Genomic DNA, 20,259 nt, shown 5'->3' with positions numbered 1-20,259 from the left:
TAAAATATATATAGTTGCTTATTTTCTGCTTACAAACTAAAATTCGTCAAAAGTAGAAAACCAACAACAAATGTAAAAAGAAGGAAACAAAAGTCATCATAATCTCATGATTATGGGATGCTAAAAGTAGGTACCCTTTATGGAGCATTTGCTACATGCCAGGCACTATGCTGAACACTTCTGCATTATCTTGATTAAATCTCATAAAAGTTATGAGATAGCACACCTCCATTTAAAAAATGTAAAAACGGGATCCCTGGGTGGCGCAGCGGTTTAGCGCCTGCCTTTGGCCCAGGGTGCGATCCTGGAGACCCAGGATCGAATCCCATGTCGGGCTCCTGGTGCATGGAGCCTGCTTCTCCTTCTGCCTATGTCTCTGCCTCTCTCTCTCCCTGTGTGCCTATCATAAATAAATTAAAATTTTAAAAAATATAAATATATATATATATATATATATATATATATATATATATATAAATAAATAAATAAAAAATGTAAAAACTAAAGTTCAGGGATCTGAAGTAACTTTATTAGCTCGAGACCACACAGCTAAGTAAGTGGTATATCTGGAATTCAAACCCAAGCTGTTAGGGTCTAGAGCATGAGTTCTTAACTACTTTTATCACATTAGATTTCTAGTATGTGTTTTTCTATTTTGTTGTATGTCTATACCATATACCATATATGTATATTATAATTTTTTATAAATCCCTAAATGGGATCATATAGTACATAGTTTTTTTACAGTGCTTGTGTTTCTATTGGACATATTAAGAATATTTTCCCGTATTATTAAAATGCTGCCATTAAAATTGATTCATTCAGTATATATTTACCATGTGTATATGATGTGTCAAGAACTAACTCAGACACTCAGGACAAAGCAGTGAACAAAACAGCTTCTATTCTCAAGTAAATTACTTTCTAGTACGGTGAACAATGATAAATATTTAATATTTCAGGTGGTGATAAATGTTGTAAAGAAAAATAAAGCAGATAGGAGAACAGAAAGTGGGAGAAGAGATGCAATTTTCTATAAGATGCCCTATTACATAGTTATAACATCATTATTTAACCTATCTTCTATTAATGATCAGACCATTTCTAACTTTTCACTAATAAGTATGATACTGACAGAAACATCTTAGTGCATCACCTTTTTGAATAAATCTGGTTATTTCCTTAGATTGCATTTCTTGAAGTAAAAACATACTTTTTAAGGGTGATGTACGTTGCTAACCTGTTCTCCAGAAAGTCTAGAGCAACTGCATAAATTGTTTATACCGCCACCAATAGAAAAGTGCACTATTCCTCTGAGTATTACTTAAAAACAATAACAAAATTATGGTAATTTAACAAGTGGCAGCACTATACTGTATCCAGTTAATTTGCATTTAAAAAGTCAAGCCCTTATATAGAAGCAGCCCAAGCATCCATTGAAAGATGAATGGATAAAGATGATGTGGTACGTGGTATGCATACACAATGGATTATTACTTAGCCATAAAAACGAACGAAATCCTGCCATTTGCAACACACAGACTGGACTAGAGAGTATAATGCTGAGTGAAATAAGTCAGAGAAAGACAATTACTATATGATATCACTCATATGTGGAATTTAAGAAACAAAACAAAGGGGGAGAAAAAAGGAGAGAGACAAACCAAGAAACAAACTCTTAAAAAAAAAAAAAAAAAAGATTTTATTTATTTATCCATGAGAGAGAGAGAGAGAGAGAGAGGCAGAGACACAGGCAGAGGGAGAGGCAGGCTCCATGCAGGGAGCCCGACGTGGGACTCAATCCCAGGTCTCCAGACCACGCCCTGGACTGAAGGCGGCGCTAAACCGCTGAGCCACCCAGGCTGCCCAAGAAACAGACTCTTAATGGCAGAAAACAAACCGATGGTAACCAGAGGGGAAGTTGGAGGGACAGGTGAAGTAGGCAATTGGCATTAAGGAGTACACTTGTCACGATGAGCACTGGGTGATGTATGGAATTGTTGAATCACTATATTCCAGAAACTAATACAACACTGTAAATTAACCAATTGGAATTAAAAATTTTAGAAAAATAAGACTAAAAAATAGGAAGATAGACAAGAGTCAATTTGCTGTTTATATTCCAAATCATTTTTCCAGTGTATCATCATCTGCCTTTCCCTCCCCCCTCCCGCCCCATCATTTGCTGTTTAATCTTATTCCTAGTTTTCTGAATTGTTTTAAGGTCAAATTTGATCATCTTTCCTTTTATATCTCCTTTCTTTGCTTTTATAGGTTTATAATACCTACTAGTAATTTATATTTTTCTCAGGTCTCCATTTTAAATCATCTATACTCCTTTTTAAAACACAGAGTTAGGGATCCCTGGGTGGCGCAGCGGTTTGGCGCTGGCCTTTGGCCCAGGGCGCGATCCTGGAGACCCGGGATCGAATCCCACATCGGGTTTCCGGTGCATGGAGCCTGCCTTCTCCCTCTGCCTGTGTCTCTGCCCCTCTCTCTCTCTGTGACTATCATAAATAAATAAAAAAATTTAAAAAATAAATAAATAAATAAAACACAGAGTTAAAAAAAAAAAGAAGAAAAAAAAAAGAACACAGGGTTAAAAACAAAATTCCCCCCTTCATATATTCTCCAACAAGGAGATCATTTTCAAAAGCCTCTGAGCAGATAAAAGGCCGTATCTTCTATCCTTCTTACAATATTTTGAAAGAGCCAAATGGAAAACTTAGATTATCTAATTCTATGAAAAATCTTAAGGATTCTTACCTCGACCTAACACACAGATAGCCATTAAGTTGGATGAATAATAAGTAGAGTGGAATTTCAGTAGCTCTTGCCTGACATCAATGCCTTCTTGGTTTGGTCGAGTCTCTAAAGTGTATTTGTTACCTAAAAAGGAAGAAAAACATTTCTTAGCAAAACATAAATATGTAGACTTTAAAGTTATGGAATTATTACTGACATTGTTATAAAGTAAACTTAAAAACCAGAGTTCAAGCTAACACACATAATGATTAGTTAATATGTCTGAATGTATGTGGAATCAACAGGAGAGAAGAGTACAAATTAATAACATTTTAAACTACAGAGGATTTTCCCTCAGGAACCTAAAGGGCTTTATGAAAATTATACACCTTAAAATCCCTCTGAGATAGAGGTATGATGAGCACTTATAGGACAAAATGAAATCTACGTGGCCTCCATTCACACTTACTTTAAGTTTCAATTCCCTATGTGCTCCATAATTAATTGAAGAAAGTCACGGAGGGATCTTTTCGGAAGTTGCCAAGTTATTTGTGGAAAGAACTGTACTATTCTTGGCTGAAACATTAAATTTGTGATGTGAATAAATTCTCATGGATTTGATCTAGACTGGTAAAAATAGGATATGATGCTAATTTTATAAGTCTCAAGCAATGTGTAATATATATATATATATATATATATATGTAATATATATATATATACATATATATATGTATACATATGTACCACTGAGAGCTCTTACAAAATCTAATAACTAACTCAATTAGGGCAAACTATGGTCACAATCTCTAAGTACTACCTTTCTAATAAAAATCCTGTAGTTTAGGGAATTCAGAGATAGAATTCTAATGATTGGTGTCTCCCTAAAAATGGCATTTTGACTAGAAAGATCCTAAAATCTTGCATAGAAACTTTTATTGTTGTTCCTGCTTACTCTACTAAGTGGTTGCTATCTTTCACCTGCAGAGATGAAACTATGACAGAACACATTCTTTATATATTCTTTCCTTGGGTCATTATAATGGCTGTACTGAACTGGCATTGGAATCCCCTCATTAAATTGGGTACCTAGAGAGAACCACCAGATGGCGTTCTTAGATCCAGTCTTTAGCCTTGTAGAGCTGCGTAATACTGAGCCAAGATTTCATGCCTGAATGCTTGAAACAACAGATGTAGCGTGTGCAAGCAACAGCCTAGCAAGTGCCCATTAACTTTAGTCACAAAGTGATCAAATGTACTCAATATTCACTAGCAGTAGCCTGCTAGTCAAGTTTTCAGGTTTTTTTTTTTTTTTTTTAAGATTTTATTTATTTATTCATGAGAGACAGAGAGAGAGAGAGGCAGAGACACAGGCAGAGAGAGAAGCAGGCTCCATGCAGGGAGCCCGATGTGGGACTTGATTCCAGGTCTCCAGGATCATGCCCTGGGCCGAAGGCAGGTGCCAAACTGCTGAGCCACCCAGGCGTCCCAAGTTTCAGATTCTTAAATAATTCTCTCAGTTTCTCACAAAAGATGCAGCTCAATTCCAGATTTGCTCTACTTGAGGTCCTGAGACATCCTCCAACTCAACTGGAGAGATTCAGGTGCTCTTAAAAATATCCAGAAGAGGGGGCACCTGGGTGGCTTAGTCAGTTAAATATCTGCCTTTGGCTCAGGTCGTGGTCTCAGTGTTCTGGGATTGAGCCCCACATTTGGCTTCTTGCCCTGGGGAGTGGGGAGTCTGCTTCTCCCTCTTTCTCCCTCTGCCCACCCTCCCACTTGCGCTTGCTTTCTTGTTCTCTCTCTCAAATAAATAAAATCTTAAAAAAAATATATATCCAGAAGAAAAAGCAACCTTGCTGGGTAATGATTTCAAGTCCTTTCATATTAAGGTAAACTCTTCCTTTTCTAATTGAAAATTCTAAAAGCCTCAATTCCAGAGGTACGAGTCTTTATAGTTTCCTTAGTTATTTACACTGCCAAGCTCAGATTCCTACAATATGTGAACTAAGAATGACATAGCAGGGTACTCAAGTTTGGAGAAATTAAGTTTTATTTCAACAGACAATCAATGTGATAGTGTGAGATCAAAACCAGAATTTTAGTCTAAATGTGACCTGATTTGCCTACCCACAATCACGTCAATGTTCTAGGTTTTAAAAAAGCTTAAACTTCATATCAAAGGTTATGAAGACTTAGATCATGGCCTCCAACTAAACTTAAAAGTTCCTTCAGGTTGGCCAGCTCTAGAACATTCTGCTTTAATTTTCATGCTCCTGGGATGCCTGGGTGGCTCAGTGGTTGAGCATCTGCCTTTGGCTCAGGTGTGATCCTAGAGTCCCTGGATCAAGTCCCACATCAGGCTCCCTGCACAGATCCTGCTTCTCCTTCCTCTGCCTATGTCTCTGCCTCTCTCTCTCTCTCTCTCTCCGTGTGTGTCTTGTGAATAATTTTTTTTAAAAAATGTAATTTTCATGCTCCTGAATATCTTACCATTTTATCCTTTTTATTTTTTTACAGATTTTATTTATTTGAGAGAGTTATGTGCAAGCAAGAGAGTACAAGTGGGGGAGCAGCAGAGGGAGAGAGAGAGAAGCAGACTCCCCACTGAGCAGCGAGCCCAGACATGGGGCTGGATCTCAGAACCCTGACATCACGACCTGAGCTGAAAGCAGCCGCTTTACCAACTGAGCCTCCTACCCCTGGTTTCACCGCAAGTCATGATCTCAGGGTTGTGGCTCTGTGCTTAATGAGGAGTCTGCTTCTCTCCTTTTCCCTCTCTGTGCCCACAAAAGCACGTGAGTATGTACATGCTCTTTTTAAAAGAAATAAATCTTAATTTAAAAATAAAAATAGAGATAAAGTAGGAACATACCCCAAACACACTAAAACACAGATCATGGCAAAACACTATGCTATATTAAAATGACCCAAAGAACTGCGACAGAATACTAGACTAGCAAAGAGAATGAATAATCCACTGTTCATATGCAGCAGTATAAATAAAGTTCACAACATTAAGGTAGTGTGAAAAAAGCCAGACACAAGAATATACACTTCTTCATTTCATTTATATAAAGCATAAAAACAGGCAAAATTAATCTGGGTTATTAGAAGTCAGATAGAGGTCACCCTTAGGGGATGGACAGTGACTACAAAGGGGCACAAGCAGGACTAGTGAGTGCAGATAATGCTGTTTCTTCACTGGCTGCTGGCTCCATGATGTGCTAAGCACATCATGGAGCTTTTGAAAACTTTTGAAAACTCAGTGATTGATACAATAATACCAGAACATTTATTTAATTGATTATTCAAATAGCAAAAATAAAAACAATTTATCAGAACCACACACATTTTTCTGCATCTTTACTCTACTTTGCAACAAAAAGTTAAAAAGAAAAAAGAGCCAAAGAAGCCATTGTCAACAACAATGTAGCTCACCTGAGGTCCTCAATCGAATGATACCAGATCTCTGGCCAAACTGCTAAACAGACACTCAGTCACATTTGCTCTGAAAAGTGGCTTTTAGCTATAAATAGATACCATTCTATGAATCTACATTTTCAACTCTTGGCTGCCTAGATGTTTTCACTTTTACTTTTTTTTAGATTTTGTTTATTTATTCATGAGAGACACAGAGAGAGAGGCAGAGACAGAGGCAGAGGGTGTAGCAAGGCTCCATGCAGGGAGCCCGATGTGGGACTCTATCCCAGGACTCCAGGATCATGCCTTGAGCGAAAGGTAGGCGCTAAACTGCTGAGCCACCCAGGGATCCCTGTTTTCATTCTTTCTAATATGTGATGACAGAAGGAAATTATAGTCCATTTGGGAACACCAGTTCTATATCCTCTGAGGTACCTGAATTAGAAAAGGAAAGTCAGTTCTCCACTATGACTGACTCTCTTGGGATCAGGATAGTCAGCTCTCAATCCATCGACAAAAACATGGATACTAGGTATGATGAGCCAACAAAAAAAAAAATTTTAATAACTTTTTGAAATAATAAATCAATACATATACAAAACATTTTCTTTGGCAACTGGCAGACGAAGAAGTCAAAGATTCAAAGGATAAGAAAGAACTGACCAGCATACATCATTACTGGCTTGAAGACAGGGAGGACCATGGAGCAAGGAATGCAGGTAACATTTAGGAGCTCGAAGCAGCCCCTGGCTGACAGCCAGCACAGAAAGGGTGATCTCAGTCTTATGGCTAAAAGGAACTGAATTTTGCCAATGGTTAAGAATGACCTTGGAAGATGTTTTTCCCCAAGCCTTCAGATGGGAACTTTATATAGTCAATATCTTGGTTTCAGCCTTGTGACACCATGAGTAGAGAATTCCAGGCCATGCCAGACTTTGGACTTATAAAACTAGGAGCTAATAAATGGGTGCTGTTTTATAAATATTTTTAAAAAATATTTTTTATCTATTTAGAGAGACAGTAACAGAAAGCACAGAGGAAGAGTGAGAAGCAGGTCCTCCTGCTCAGCAGGGAGCCGGACCTGGGACTTGATTCCAGAACCCTGGGATCTTGGTCTGGGCCAAAGGCAGACGCTTAACTCACTGAGCCACCCAGGCATCCCTATAATAATACTTTTAAAAACCCAAAAAACAAATGGGCCAAAGAGTCAGGCTTGCCATTAAGTTTATTCATCCTTTTATAACAAATCCTTGTATAACTCCTTTAAAAGAGTTTACTAAAAACAGGAAGGCTAGCTGATGGAATTTCTTAAGAGATCGTTAGATGAGGAAATGAAGGGAAAAGTAGAACATAACGCACAGAACTCTGTAATTTGTCCCTAAATCAACTAGACTCTGTTCACAGAGGAACAGACACTGGCTTAGGTGTTCACAGAACTCTCATCTAATCCAGTTTCAGCCATCTTCTGGCTGCATAACCTTGAACAAGTTACTTTACTTCTCTTAGGCTCTATCTCGATTCTGACATTGGTAGGAATGCATCAGATTAGAAAAAAAATCCATGTAATAAAGCTTAAGAGTAATATTTAACATTCAGTAAGTAGCAAAAATATGGAAGTCTGATGATACCAAATGCTGTTTAGAGATGCACAGAAGTGAGAACTCAGCCACTGCAAGAGAAAATATAAACTGAATCAACTGCCAAAGCAACAATTTGGCAATATCTACTGAATATGAAGATGTGCATGAATACTCTACTTCACAGTAATTCCACTGCTGGATACACGTACCCTAAAGAACTCTGTGCATAAGGACATATGCACAAGAATGCTCATAGAAGCACTATTCCTTTAATAGGAAAACAGGTAAACAGTGATATATTCAATGAAATTTTCAAATAGCAGCAATAAAAATTTTAAAACTTCCCTGAGGTACATTCACCAATATGGGTAACTCTTACAAATATCATGGTGAATGAAAAAATACAAATGGCAGAGATTACTCACAATAAAATGCCATCTTTGTAAAACTAAAAACTATAAAACATATTGCTTAAAGGGAAATACATGACTAGTGATATTTAAAAAAAAACAACATGGTGGACACCTGGTTGGCTCAGCAATTGAGCATTTGCCTTTGGCTCAGGGCGTGATCCCAGAGTCCCAGGGTTGAGTCCCACATCGGGCTTCCTGCATGAAGCCTGCTTCTCCCTCTGCCTGTGTCCCTGCCTCTCTCTGTGTCTCTCATGAATAAATAAATAAAATCTTAAAAAAACAAAACAAAACCATGAGCTTGACAGTCATCAAACTTAAGACAGTGGTTACTTCCCAGAAGCGGGAGGAAAATGCAATTGGAGAAGAGTATATCAAATGCTCAAACTGTACTTATGATGCTCTGTGACTTTAGTATACACAGAGAATGATCTGGCAAATACTTCTGAACCTATTTTTTATGACATAATAAATCTGTAAAAATGTTATAGTAGTCAACATAACCCTTGATGTATAACAAAATAAACACACAATAAACAGCAGATACTGTTGTTACGATGTGAATTGTATCTATGAAGGACTCCTGGCTTCTGAGAAGAGCACAGAAACTAATGGCATTATAGTAGAAAAGAAAGCTCAGCAAATGGTCTAGATGACTTTCCTCAACCTAACAATCCATGCATGGAGAAAAATGGGAATATGGCTGGTATAATAACAAATACCAACCAGTCTAGTCTCTAGATACATACTGTCTAATTTAGTACTAACTCAGCTAGGTCACTCATATCAAACTAAAATACTGCTACCAAAACCCTGAATCCTATCTTTCTGGCTCTGTTACCATTACAGTGAGCTCCAGCAGGGGACTGAATGGACACCAGGGCAGCTTACTGAGACACTTCCACTCTGGACCCACTAGAGAGAGCACTGGCTTGGCAGATGGGAGATTGAGGATTTCTGGTCCTGACTCCATCATATATCAATTAAGCAACCTTAGAAAAGTCTCTCATTATCTCTAAGGGGTCATTTATTTGATCTGCAAAATAAGGACTATATGAATATATGCCCAGTTGTTAAGAGCTAGGGCTCAATCCCTGACTTCTCTGGCTCCTGGCTGCGAGATACAGACAAGTTTCTTAACCTCACTAGGCCCCAGTTTCCTTATTTGTAACTAAGAATAAGAAGAGACCCAACCTCAAGGATTGTTAGTATGATTAAATGAATAGTCTGTGTAAAGGCTTAGCACAGCACCTGTCAGACAATAATTACTTAATATTAACCTGGGTTGTTGTGAAGCTGATGTAAAGTGATAATGAAGATGAAAAAGGTTTTGTAAATTATAAAGCTCAGTAAATACTATCTTATATTTTCATTGTAACTACTTTAAATTCTATTTAAAAAAAAGAAAAGCTTACAAATTCAGTACTAATATATACAAAAATTGAATTCATTTTCCTGGAAAATTCTGAAGCCAGGAATTTCTTATACTGCAGAAAAGACTGAGTTTGAAGATATAGAAATCTGTTTTAGAATCTAAAGCTGTCTGCAACCATATGTCTGATAAGATTCTCAAGGAAAGGTCAACTTGATAGTTATAACCATAAAAATCTTAAATATTGTCTGAAAATGCAAGATTCTGAAAGTTTTGTTAATATATCTATAGGTAGTTACTTGGAATTACAGTTAACCCTTGAATAACGCAGGTTTCAACTTCACAAATCCACTCATATGCAGATTTTCAATAAATACAGTACATGTATAAATACAATAAATACTGTAAATGTACTTACTCTTGTGACTTTAACATTTTTCTTTTCTGTAGCTTACTTTCTCATAAGAATACAGTATACAATACATATAACATACAAAATATGTGTAAACTGATAGCTCATGTTATTGGTAAGGCTTCTGGTCACACAGGCCATTAGTAGTTAAGTTTCCAGGGGAGTCAAAAGTTATACAAGAAGGACACTTGGCTGGATCAGATGGGGGAATGTGTAACTAAAGCCTTTTGGGATGTATGAATTTTCCTATAAAATTAAAAAGGGCAATTCTCTTACACCTGGATTAGTATATGCAAGTACAAGATGCAAGTCAGGAGATGGGACTAGAAGTGAAAACCTTGTAAATGCCCTAATAAAGCACCTGTACACTTGATTAATCCTGTTCTGGATTTCCATAAATTTCTAGTTTTTCATAGACACATATCCTAGGCAAGGAAAAAAAATAAGACAGTAACAACACCCATGGAAAAACTTAGGTAATATTAAATGACTAAGTGGGCTGAATATATCAAATATTTCTATGTGCAAACAAATGAGTCATCATTGAAGGATGATGAATCAAGCATTTGTTCTGCCTTTCCTATAAGTGTATGAGAAATAACAGAATTAGAATTAGGGAGGAAAAAAAAAAAAAAAGAATTAGGGAGGCAATGCTTTGAGGATCAGTGGTTGCAACACTACAGAAAGACAACTAGATTCTATATGCCCCTGATGGAAGAACACACCACCACCTATGATGTCTTGTCAAAAAACCCATGGAGCGTCTGAGTGGCTCAGTCAGTTAAGCATCTGCCTTCAGCTCAGGTCATGATACCAGCATCCTGGGATTGAGTCCTGCCCAGCTCTCTGCTCGGTTAGAGTCTGCTTCTCCCTCTTCCTCTACCCCTTCCCCCTGCTGGTATTCTCTCTCTCAAATAAATAAATAAAATCTTCAACAACAACAACAACAACAAAAAACATGAACCTGATCAAGCCTCCATATCCAACTGCCAATTTGTGGAAATACAGAGGTCAGAGTAATGTGTAAAACTACACTGTTGGGAATGCAAGCAAGAAAATCTAGGCTATAGCAACCAACCTAATCCTGCAAGAAGTAAATTCCACAGGGGTCAGAGGAGGGAGATGAAGGATGAATCTACACCTATATACCAAAAGATATTTAAAGACCTTTCAATTATTTTTTTTTTAATTTTTATTTATTTATGATAGGCACACAGTGAGAAAGAGAGAGGCAGAGACACAGGCAGAGGGAGAAGCAGGCTCCATGCACTGGGAGCCCGACGTGGGATTCGATCCCGGGTCTCCAGGATCGCGCCCTGGGCCAAAGGCAGGCGCCAAACCGCTGCGCCACCCAGGGATCCCAAGACCTTTCAATTATTAACATTGAACATTATGTGGACCCTAATCCCAACAAATTTTTTAATTATATATTTTTATGAGACAAATAGAAATTTGAAAACTAGATATTAGACATTAGTGATAATATTTTATTTTTGTTGTTTTTAGAAGAGTCATCATCTTTTAGAGACATATACTGAAATATTTATAAGTAAAAGGATATGATGTCTAGGCTCTTTTCAAAATAATACAAGAGGGTGAATGGGATTGTGGATTAGTCAGGGCAGAGTGATGCATATATAGGGTTCATTACAGTATTTGTCTGCTTTTGTGGGTTTTAAAGTCTTTGTTTAAAAAGGAAGAAGAGGGGGGACACCTGGATGGCTCAGCAGTTGAGCATATGCCTTCAGCTCAGGATGTGATCCCGGGGTTCCAGGATTGAGTCCCACATTGGGCTTCTGCATGAAGCCTGCTTCTCCTCCATCTGCCTATGTCTCTGACTCTCTCTGTATAAGTAAATTAAAAATATATGAATAAATAAATTAAAAAATAATAATAATAATAATAAAAAGGAAGAAGAGGGGACGCCTTGGTGGCTCAGGGGTTGAACATCTGCATTCGGCTCAGGGCATGATCCCAGGGTCCCAGAATTGAGTTCTGCATTGGGCTCCCCTCAGGGAGCCTGCTTCTCCTTCTGCCTATGTCTCTGCCTCTCTCTGTGTCTCTCATGAATAAATTTAAAATATCGTAAATAAATAAATAGGAAGAAGAGAAAAGGGATGGAGGGAGGGGAGAAAAAGTAAATGATTAACAAAATCAACATCTGACTTTTGTGTCATTATCATTATCCCAAGATCAGGAGTCATTCAATTACCTTCTGGTTTATATTTTTTTTTAAAAGATTATTTATATATTTATTCACAAGAGACACAAAGTTGGGCAGAGACATAGGCTGAGGGAGAAGCAGGCTCTCTGTGGGAAGCCTGATGCGGGATCATGTGCTGAGCGAAAGGCAAACACTCAACCACTGAGCCACACAGGTGCCCCTGTATTTTTCAGTTTTATTTTTTTATTTATTTTATTTTTTTAAAGATTTTATTTATTTAGTCATAGAGTCAGAGACAGAGAGAGAGGCAGAGACACAGGCAGAGGGAGAAGCAGGCATCATACAGAGAGCCTGATGTGGGGACTCGATCCAGGGTCTCCAGGATCACACCCTGTGCTGCAGGTGGCGCTAAACTGCTGCGCCACCAGGGCTGCCCATTTTTCAGTTTTAATGTATTTTCCTGCTCTGTTCCTTCTTCTTCCTATGGAAAAGCATGCTCTGTTATAACTAAACTGTTTTAACTCGTGTGCTCTAAGACACTGGGTTCATGCCTTAGTCTTTTCTTCTTCACACAGTTTTGGGGGCCAATCTAACATTATGGCAAAGAACACAGGTTTTGAGTTCATACTGACCTGATATTAAATCCTCTAACCTACACAGAATTTCCACCATCACCCTACCTCCCTCTCCCTGCATCCCCCACAAGGCTATTCTCTCTCAGTTCATCTCGGCATCTTGTCAAAGGGCATGATGAAATTTCAGTATTGTGGTGAAGGTTAAGTGACATCATATTAGGTAAAACACCTACCCCGGGTGTGGTATTTAATACTCATACAGTAAATATTAGTTCCCTTCCCTCTTGAATAGTTGGCTGTTCCCTCCTTCTACTTTAGAAAATCCTACCTACCCTTCAGGAGAATTCAGTTTGCACCTCATCTGAGGTCCCGGAAAATTCAATTCCAGGGAATCCTAAGCAGGTAGAATAGAATAGTGATTAAAAGCACCAGATCGAGGTTCAGATCACGGCTCCAGCACTTAAAAGCTGAGTGACCCCAAGCAATTTAATTACCTTCTCTGAAGTGTTAGTTTACTCATCTATAAAATGAAAATAAGAGCACATACCTACTGAGGATATTGTAAGAATTAAGTTAAATAATCCAGGTAAAGTACTTAGCACAGCACTCAATAAAACTTGGTGTAGAGGAAGAGAAAAATCCTGGAAAATCAAATCCAAGGTTATACTCCAGTGAAATCCTCGGTTTGTCTTAACTCTCCAACAAGCACCTTGAACGTAATGATATTGGTCACATTTTCTTTGCATATTCCGATGTATTTTACATGTAGGGGGGTTAAAAAAACAATTATTTGTCAACTGAGAGAGAAAACATCATCTGGGCTAACTTGCTTTAATTCTTCTAATCTTATGGCACGTACTACAGAGCATACCCGAGTAAGTAACAACAAGAAAAATGGCACCCACACCTAAAATACAGCACCATCCACCCTCTTTTTTCCGAGTGCCCTCCCACTTTGTCTTTCATTCCATCTATACAACAAGGAGTGCCTGTTTCCCTTATCCACTTCCTCACTTCTTTTATTTCCTCCCCAGCTAACTAAATACAGTTGTTTCCACAGTGTCTGTGGTGTTAGGTTAGAGAAAAAGATCACTAAAGGGCAGCCCAGGGGGGTGGCCACCTTCAGCTCAGGGCGTGATCCTGGAGACCCAGGACTGAGTCCCATGTTGGGCTCCCTGCGTGGAGCCTGCTTCTCCCTCTTCCTGTGTCTCTGCACAACACCCCCGCCCCCGCCCGTGTCTCTCATGAATAAATAAATAAAATCTTTGAAAAAAAAAAAAAAAGCAAAGATCACTAAAAAATAACCAGAACTAAGATTTTTTTCCCCTTTCCTTTTCCAAACTACTTTAAAAAATCCAACTCTTCCTGCTTTTATTCCATGGAGAGGCAAAATGAATGAATAATTTATCAGGAACTGTGGAACTAAAATTAAAGGCATCCAATTTGTCAGGAACTGTGGAACTAAAATTAAAGGCACAGGTAATGATAAATGAAGGAAAAAGCCAATGTGGGCACCAAGAGAGCAACATTCCTCTAATAATATACTACCCTATAGTCAGTTCGCTAAACCTACTTCAAGTAGCTGTTGGCTGACCAACTCACCCTTTGTGGCAAGGTCCTTTTCAAAGTTTTGAAACCTCTCACAGCTATTATATGATTATTCTGAAGGCTACTATCATTTATTTAAAATTATTATAGTCCCCAAACCTTTTGCTAACCACCACCTCTCATGTACAACCTCATTTAACTCTCATGTCAACCTGATATGGGAGGAAACTAAGGCTTACAAAAGTTAAGAAATTTGCCAGGTGGGACACCTCAGTGGCTCAGCAGTTGAGAATCTGCCTTCAGCTCAGGGCATGATCCTGGGATCTGGGGTCGAGTGCCGCTCTCTACAAGCAGCCTGCTTCTCCCTCTGCCTGTGTCTCTGCCTCTCTCTCTCTGTGTGTGTCTCTCATGAATGAATGAATGAATGAATAAATAAATCTTTTTAAAAAGATTTTATTTATTTATTCATAAGAGACACAGAGAGAGAGAGAGAGAGAGAGAGAGAGAGGGGCAGAGACACAGGCAGAGGGAGAAGCAGGCTCCATGCAGGGAGCCTGACGCGGGACTCGATCTCGGGTCTCCAGGATCAGGCCCTTGGCTGAAGGTGGTGCTAAACTGCTGAGCCACCCGGGCTGCCCATAAATAAATGAAAGAAAAAGAAAGAAAAAGAAAAGAAAGAAAAGAAAAGAAAAGAGAAAAAGAAAAGGAAAGAAGAAAGAAAGAAAGAAAGAAGAAAGAAAGAAAGAAAGAAAGAGAAAAAGAAAAAAAGAAAGAAAGAAAGAAACAAACTTGTTCAGAGTCTCTGAGCTGGCCAGTGGTAGAGTGAATATTCACATCAAGCACTGCCCAACTTTGGAAGTCAAAACTTAAAATCACCTAGGAATATGCTAGTTGGAGGTGGGATTCCTGGCTGAAGTCTAAGGCTAGGAGAGTGATACAGAAATTCATGAAGACATATTGTGTGGAGATAGATTTAACACACAGGAGCTATGACAACTTTCAAACAGAGTAACTGACTTCAAACAGAAAAATATTTGCCAGATGTCAGTTTGAGAATGTGAGAACTCTGAGCATGTGAACCCAAGACATAGGAAAAAGCACAGCAATTTAAGGGCTTATCCTGCTTGATTAGACCAAGGTTTACAAAACCAAATGCTTACTAGAGTAAGACAGGTAACCTACAGGTTTCTTTTGACACAGACAAGCTTAAGTAGTAAACATACAAATAGTCCTCAATACATAAAAATAGGCTTTTCCTGTTCATCTTGAAAAGTGTTACCTTCTCAGCCTTTCATCTTCCCCTTTTTGTTAGATAAATGGGTAGAAGTATTTCACATTTCTCCTTTAAAACTGTAAAATATTTATAAATATTTAACCATACAGAATTACACCATTTACACTATGTACTTACTACAGTTTTATCACTCTTCACATTTTTGCCATACTTTGTTACAAAATTATTTCCTCTCTCCCCCCACTCCCAGAGATACTAAAAAGAACTTGGTGTTTAATAATTCTTATGCATATTTTATACTATATTATATACACATAAAGACATTAACAAGATGCAGTACTGTTTTGCTGGTCTTCAAATTTTATAGAAAGTTATCACACAAAACATATTCTGCAACTTGCATTTTGCTCAAAATATTTTGCTCTTTACCTGGTTGGGATAAGCTTACTCATTTTAACTTTTATAGAATATTCCACTATATGAACAGCCCAAAATGTGTTAATTTATTCAACTGTTGATAAACATTTAAGTCATTTCCTACTCTTCACTAGTTCAAAAAATGCTTCCAGAGCATACTTGTATATGTGCCCTGTGCACAATGACTAAAGTTGTTTCTCTCTAGGGTGTATGTCAAGAAATAGGTTTCTTGGGTCAAAGGGCATGGGCATCCCTTCATTAGATATTGCCAAACTGCTTTACAAGATAAATGAACCAATTTATTTTCCCAAAACAGTACATGAATTTGCTTTTCTACATCCTCACCAATACAATACTCAGTTTTGTCTTACTTTCGATTGTTGCCAACCTGATAGGTATGAAATGGCATCTCATTGTTTATTTTTAATAATTTTTTAAAGATTTTTTTTATTTATTTGAGAGAGAGAAAGTACGTGAGCATGAAAGAAGGGGGAAAGCAGAGGGAGAAGCAGACTCCTTGCTGAGCAAGGAGCCTGATGTGGGGCTCAGATCCCAGGACCCATGAGATCATAACCTGAGCTGAAGGCAGACACTTGAATCAGCCATCCAGGTGCCCCTAATTCTTTTTTAATTAGGCTCCACATCCAGCATAGAGCCCAACGCAGGGTTTGAACTCCTAACAGATCAAGACTTGAGCTGAGATCAAGAGTCACTCAACCAACTGAGCTAACCAGATGCCCCTCATTATTTAATTACTTAATTTTTTATTTTTCCCCATTTTAATGATTTGAGCATCTTTTTAATGTTCACTCAAATACCCTCTTGTGTAAACTCCATATTCATATCCTTCTTCCTATTTCTCTAAAGAGTGGTTTTATTTCTTACTTATTTTCTTACAGAAGTTTTTTTTCTTTTTAATAAAGATTTTATTTATTCATGAGAGACACAGAGAGAAAGGCAGAGACACAGGCAGAGGGAGAAGCAGGCTCCCCATGGGGAGCCTGATGCAGGACCCGATTCTAGGACACCCAGATCACACCTAAGCCACAGGCAGACGCTCAACCACTGAGCCAGTCAGGTGCCCCTTAATTCCAGTATAGTTAACATAAAGTGTGTTTCTGGCATACTAACATTTTATGTTAGTGGTTCAACAATTTTATACATTAGTTTTTTTCATGATAAGTCTATGCTTAATTCCCTTCACCTAATTCATCCATTCCCACTAGTTTGTTCTCTATTGTTAAAGAGTCTGTTTTTTGGTCTTTTTTTTTTTCCTTTCAGAACACTTTTTTTTTCTTTTTTTTCTTTTTTTTAAGATTTATTCATTTATTTATTTATGATAGAGAGAGAGAGAGGCAGAGACACAGGCAGAGGGAGAAGCAGGCTCCATGCTGGGAGCCGGATGTGGGACTCGATCCCGTGGCCCCAGGATCACGCCCTGGGCCAAAGGCAGGCACCAAACTGCTGAGCCACCCAGGGATCCCCTCAAACACTTTTCTTAAGATAGAGGGAAATATAAGTTGTGAAGTTCTCTTTTCATAATTAGGTCTAATTGACCTGGAACTTATTTTTGTGTGTGGTAGGAGATGAGCATCTAATTTTACTTATTTCTACACAGATAATTTCCCCTTCATCTGTTTGTAATGTACCTCTGCCTTAGGTCAAATTTCCATATATATGTGAGTATATTTCTAGGGTCTATAATCTATTATCTTCCTGTAATCTTGCACCAATTCCACTATTATAACTACTAGAACTTAATAATAAGTGTTGGTATCTGGTAGAATTAGTCCTTTCTTCCATGTTCTTCCAAAGTATCTTAGCTATTCTTGGCCTTTTACTTTTTCTTACTAATTTTATAATCAGATTATCAGGTTCCTCAAACAAAACTAGGGTTTTCAATCGGATTAAGATAAATTGATGTTGAACTTACATCTGTGTGATACTGAGTTTACCCATTCATGAACATGGTTTATCTCCCATTTACTCAAGTATTCTATTATTCCCAACATATATTACTTGCACCTCTTATTAGATTTATTTCTAAATATCTTATATTTTTATACTGTAAATGAAATCACTTTTCCTGTAACATTTTTCTTTTTTTTTTTTTCCTGTAACATTTTTCTAATTGATTACTACTGATACAAGAATGGAATTTTAATGTTTCTTATCTTTTGAGAACTTTGGTGAATTGTTTTTAATGGTTGATCTAAAGATTTTCTTGAATATTTTTGTACAATCATGGAATAAGTTTTTTTTGCTTCCTTTCTACCTTGTATATATCACATTGCCTTCCCTTATTACAATGATTAGTAGCTATAGCATGGTACAGCTGAACAAAAAAGTGATTACATAGTATTCTATTTGTTTTTGCCTTTCAATGGAAATCCTTTTGAAATCTGATCATTAATTATGTTGATGCAGGTTTTTAGCAGCTCAAGAGTTTTTTGTTGTTCATTTTTTGAAAGATAGCATGTGCATAAACATGTGCATACACGAGCAGGGGTGGAGAGGAAGAGCAGAGAGAAAGGGAGAGTGAGAATCTTTAGCAGGCTCCACATGGGCTTGACCTCATGATCCAAAGATCATGACCTGAGTCAAATTCAAGAATCAAAACACATGATTAACTGAGCCACTCAGGAACCCCTCTTGCTCTTTTTGTTCATGAAGGAGTGCTGAGATTTATCAAATGCTTTTTCTGAGCCTACCAAAATGACTGCCTAACACTTAAGTTGGGACCCATTTGATTTAATGAAAATAAATTTAATGTATTGGTAGACCAGAATTTTTTTTTTAAAGAAACAACATAACAGAGGGAGCAAGATATTAGATAGATAATGTTTGGTAAAACTTTTGCTTTAACTGCTTATACAAACACACGTATGTGTTCTGAGTTGGTAAAAAAAAAAAAAAAAACATGCTTCTTTCAGTGGGTCATATACAAAAAAGTCTGAAAGCAACTGATCTATACTATTTTGAAGCATGAAAAACCATTATAAAGGACAAACATTCTACTGTAAGGTTTCCTGAAAATTAATAACACAATGCTTAGCTTTTGTTCATTTAAAAATACTCAGCTAAAAAAATTAAAAATAATAAAAATAATAAAAAATAAAAATACTCAGTTTTTCTTGGGATGCCTGGGTGGCTCAGGGGTTGAGCGTCTGCCTTGGGCTCAGGGCACAATCCCAAGGGTCTCAGGGTCAAGTCCGGCATAGGTTTCCCCACAGGGAGCCTGCTTCTCACTCAGCCTATGTCTCTGCCTCTCTCTCTGTGTCTCTCATGAATAAATAAATAAAATCTTTAAAAATAAATAAATAAAATACTCAGCTTTTCTTGGTATCTTTATTTAAATAATAATGTTTTAAATATATGTTAATATTTTAAGTATTATTAACATAATAAATTATAATCCCTTGATGAAGAAAATGACCCACATTCACAGAAAAAACATCTGAAGTCACTAAAAGTAAAAAGTAAATTAAGTGTGAATTTTTCTGAGAAGCATTCTTTTTCAAGGATCACTTCTGTAAAATGTTGTAAGTATAACTTCTACAGTGAGGATATACAGCTTCCATTATGTTCCAAACATATCTATGACCTTAAAAAGGGACAAAATCTCTACTCTAAAAAGTTTAATGTTAGTTTATACTTTTTTTAACTAGTTTTTTAAAGATTTATTTATTTTAGAGAGAAAGAGAGTGCGTGGATGTGCGTATACAAGTAGGGGAAGGGCAGAGGGACAGAATCTCAAGCAAACTCCTTGCTGAACATGGAGCCAGATGTGGTGCTTGATCTCATGACTCTAAAATCATTACCTGAGCCCAGACCAAGAGTTGGACACTTAAGAGTGCGCCCCTCGTTTATACTTCTAAAATCAGAAGTAACTTGGCATTTGCATTACTTCTATCACATTTTCTGTACTTTTGTACTGAGTCTGGCTCAGTCATCTCTTGGCTGTTTATACTACTTCATACCACTAACTGCCTAGCCTTGTTAGTGGTTTATAAAAAAACAAGCTTTGTCCAAAAAAATTTAAAAAATTAAAAAATTAAAAAACAAGCATGCCCTCAGAATCCAGCTATACATACATGACCATTCAATGTTTCTCTTTGCCCATCATTCCTAAAACCTGCCTCTAGAACATTTTAAGATTGTTCCCTGCTTGTGACCAGAAGTAATATCACCTACCTTATTCACCGGATTTTTTTCTGGAAGATTTGTGGTTGCTTCCTGATTACGATTTGCCACCAGTGAGGCTATTTAAAAAAACAACTCCCAAAGAGGAGCTCTAACATGTTCTGCACAATAGCAGCATTGTTGGTGTAAGTAATCAAAACCTACCAGAGATACTACTTAAAAGACAAAAACCATTT

The 20,259-nt window shown here is 37.4% G+C and overlaps 1 protein-coding gene across 4 annotated transcripts in view; it reads right to left on the bottom strand.

Annotated features, from left to right (window-relative positions):
* The window catches only part of IDE (insulin degrading enzyme), a 138,971-nt gene that overhangs the window by 60,440 nt on the left and 58,272 nt on the right, over positions 1-20,259 (bottom strand). For all 4 annotated transcript variants that reach the window (XM_041743512.1, XM_041743511.1, XM_041743510.1 and 1 more), the window contains one exon: positions 2,767-2,889. In XM_041743512.1, coding sequence (XP_041599446.1) covers positions 2,767-2,889 — 123 coding nt within the window. The remainder of the gene's footprint in view (positions 1-2,766; positions 2,890-20,259) is intronic.

This window comes from Vulpes lagopus, chromosome 2 (genome assembly GCF_018345385.1).
Source record: "Vulpes lagopus strain Blue_001 chromosome 2, ASM1834538v1, whole genome shotgun sequence".
NCBI lineage: Eukaryota > Metazoa > Chordata > Mammalia > Carnivora > Canidae > Vulpes > Vulpes lagopus.
Note: the sequence above shows the minus strand (reverse complement) of the source record. Positions and strands in the feature narration are given on the sequence as shown.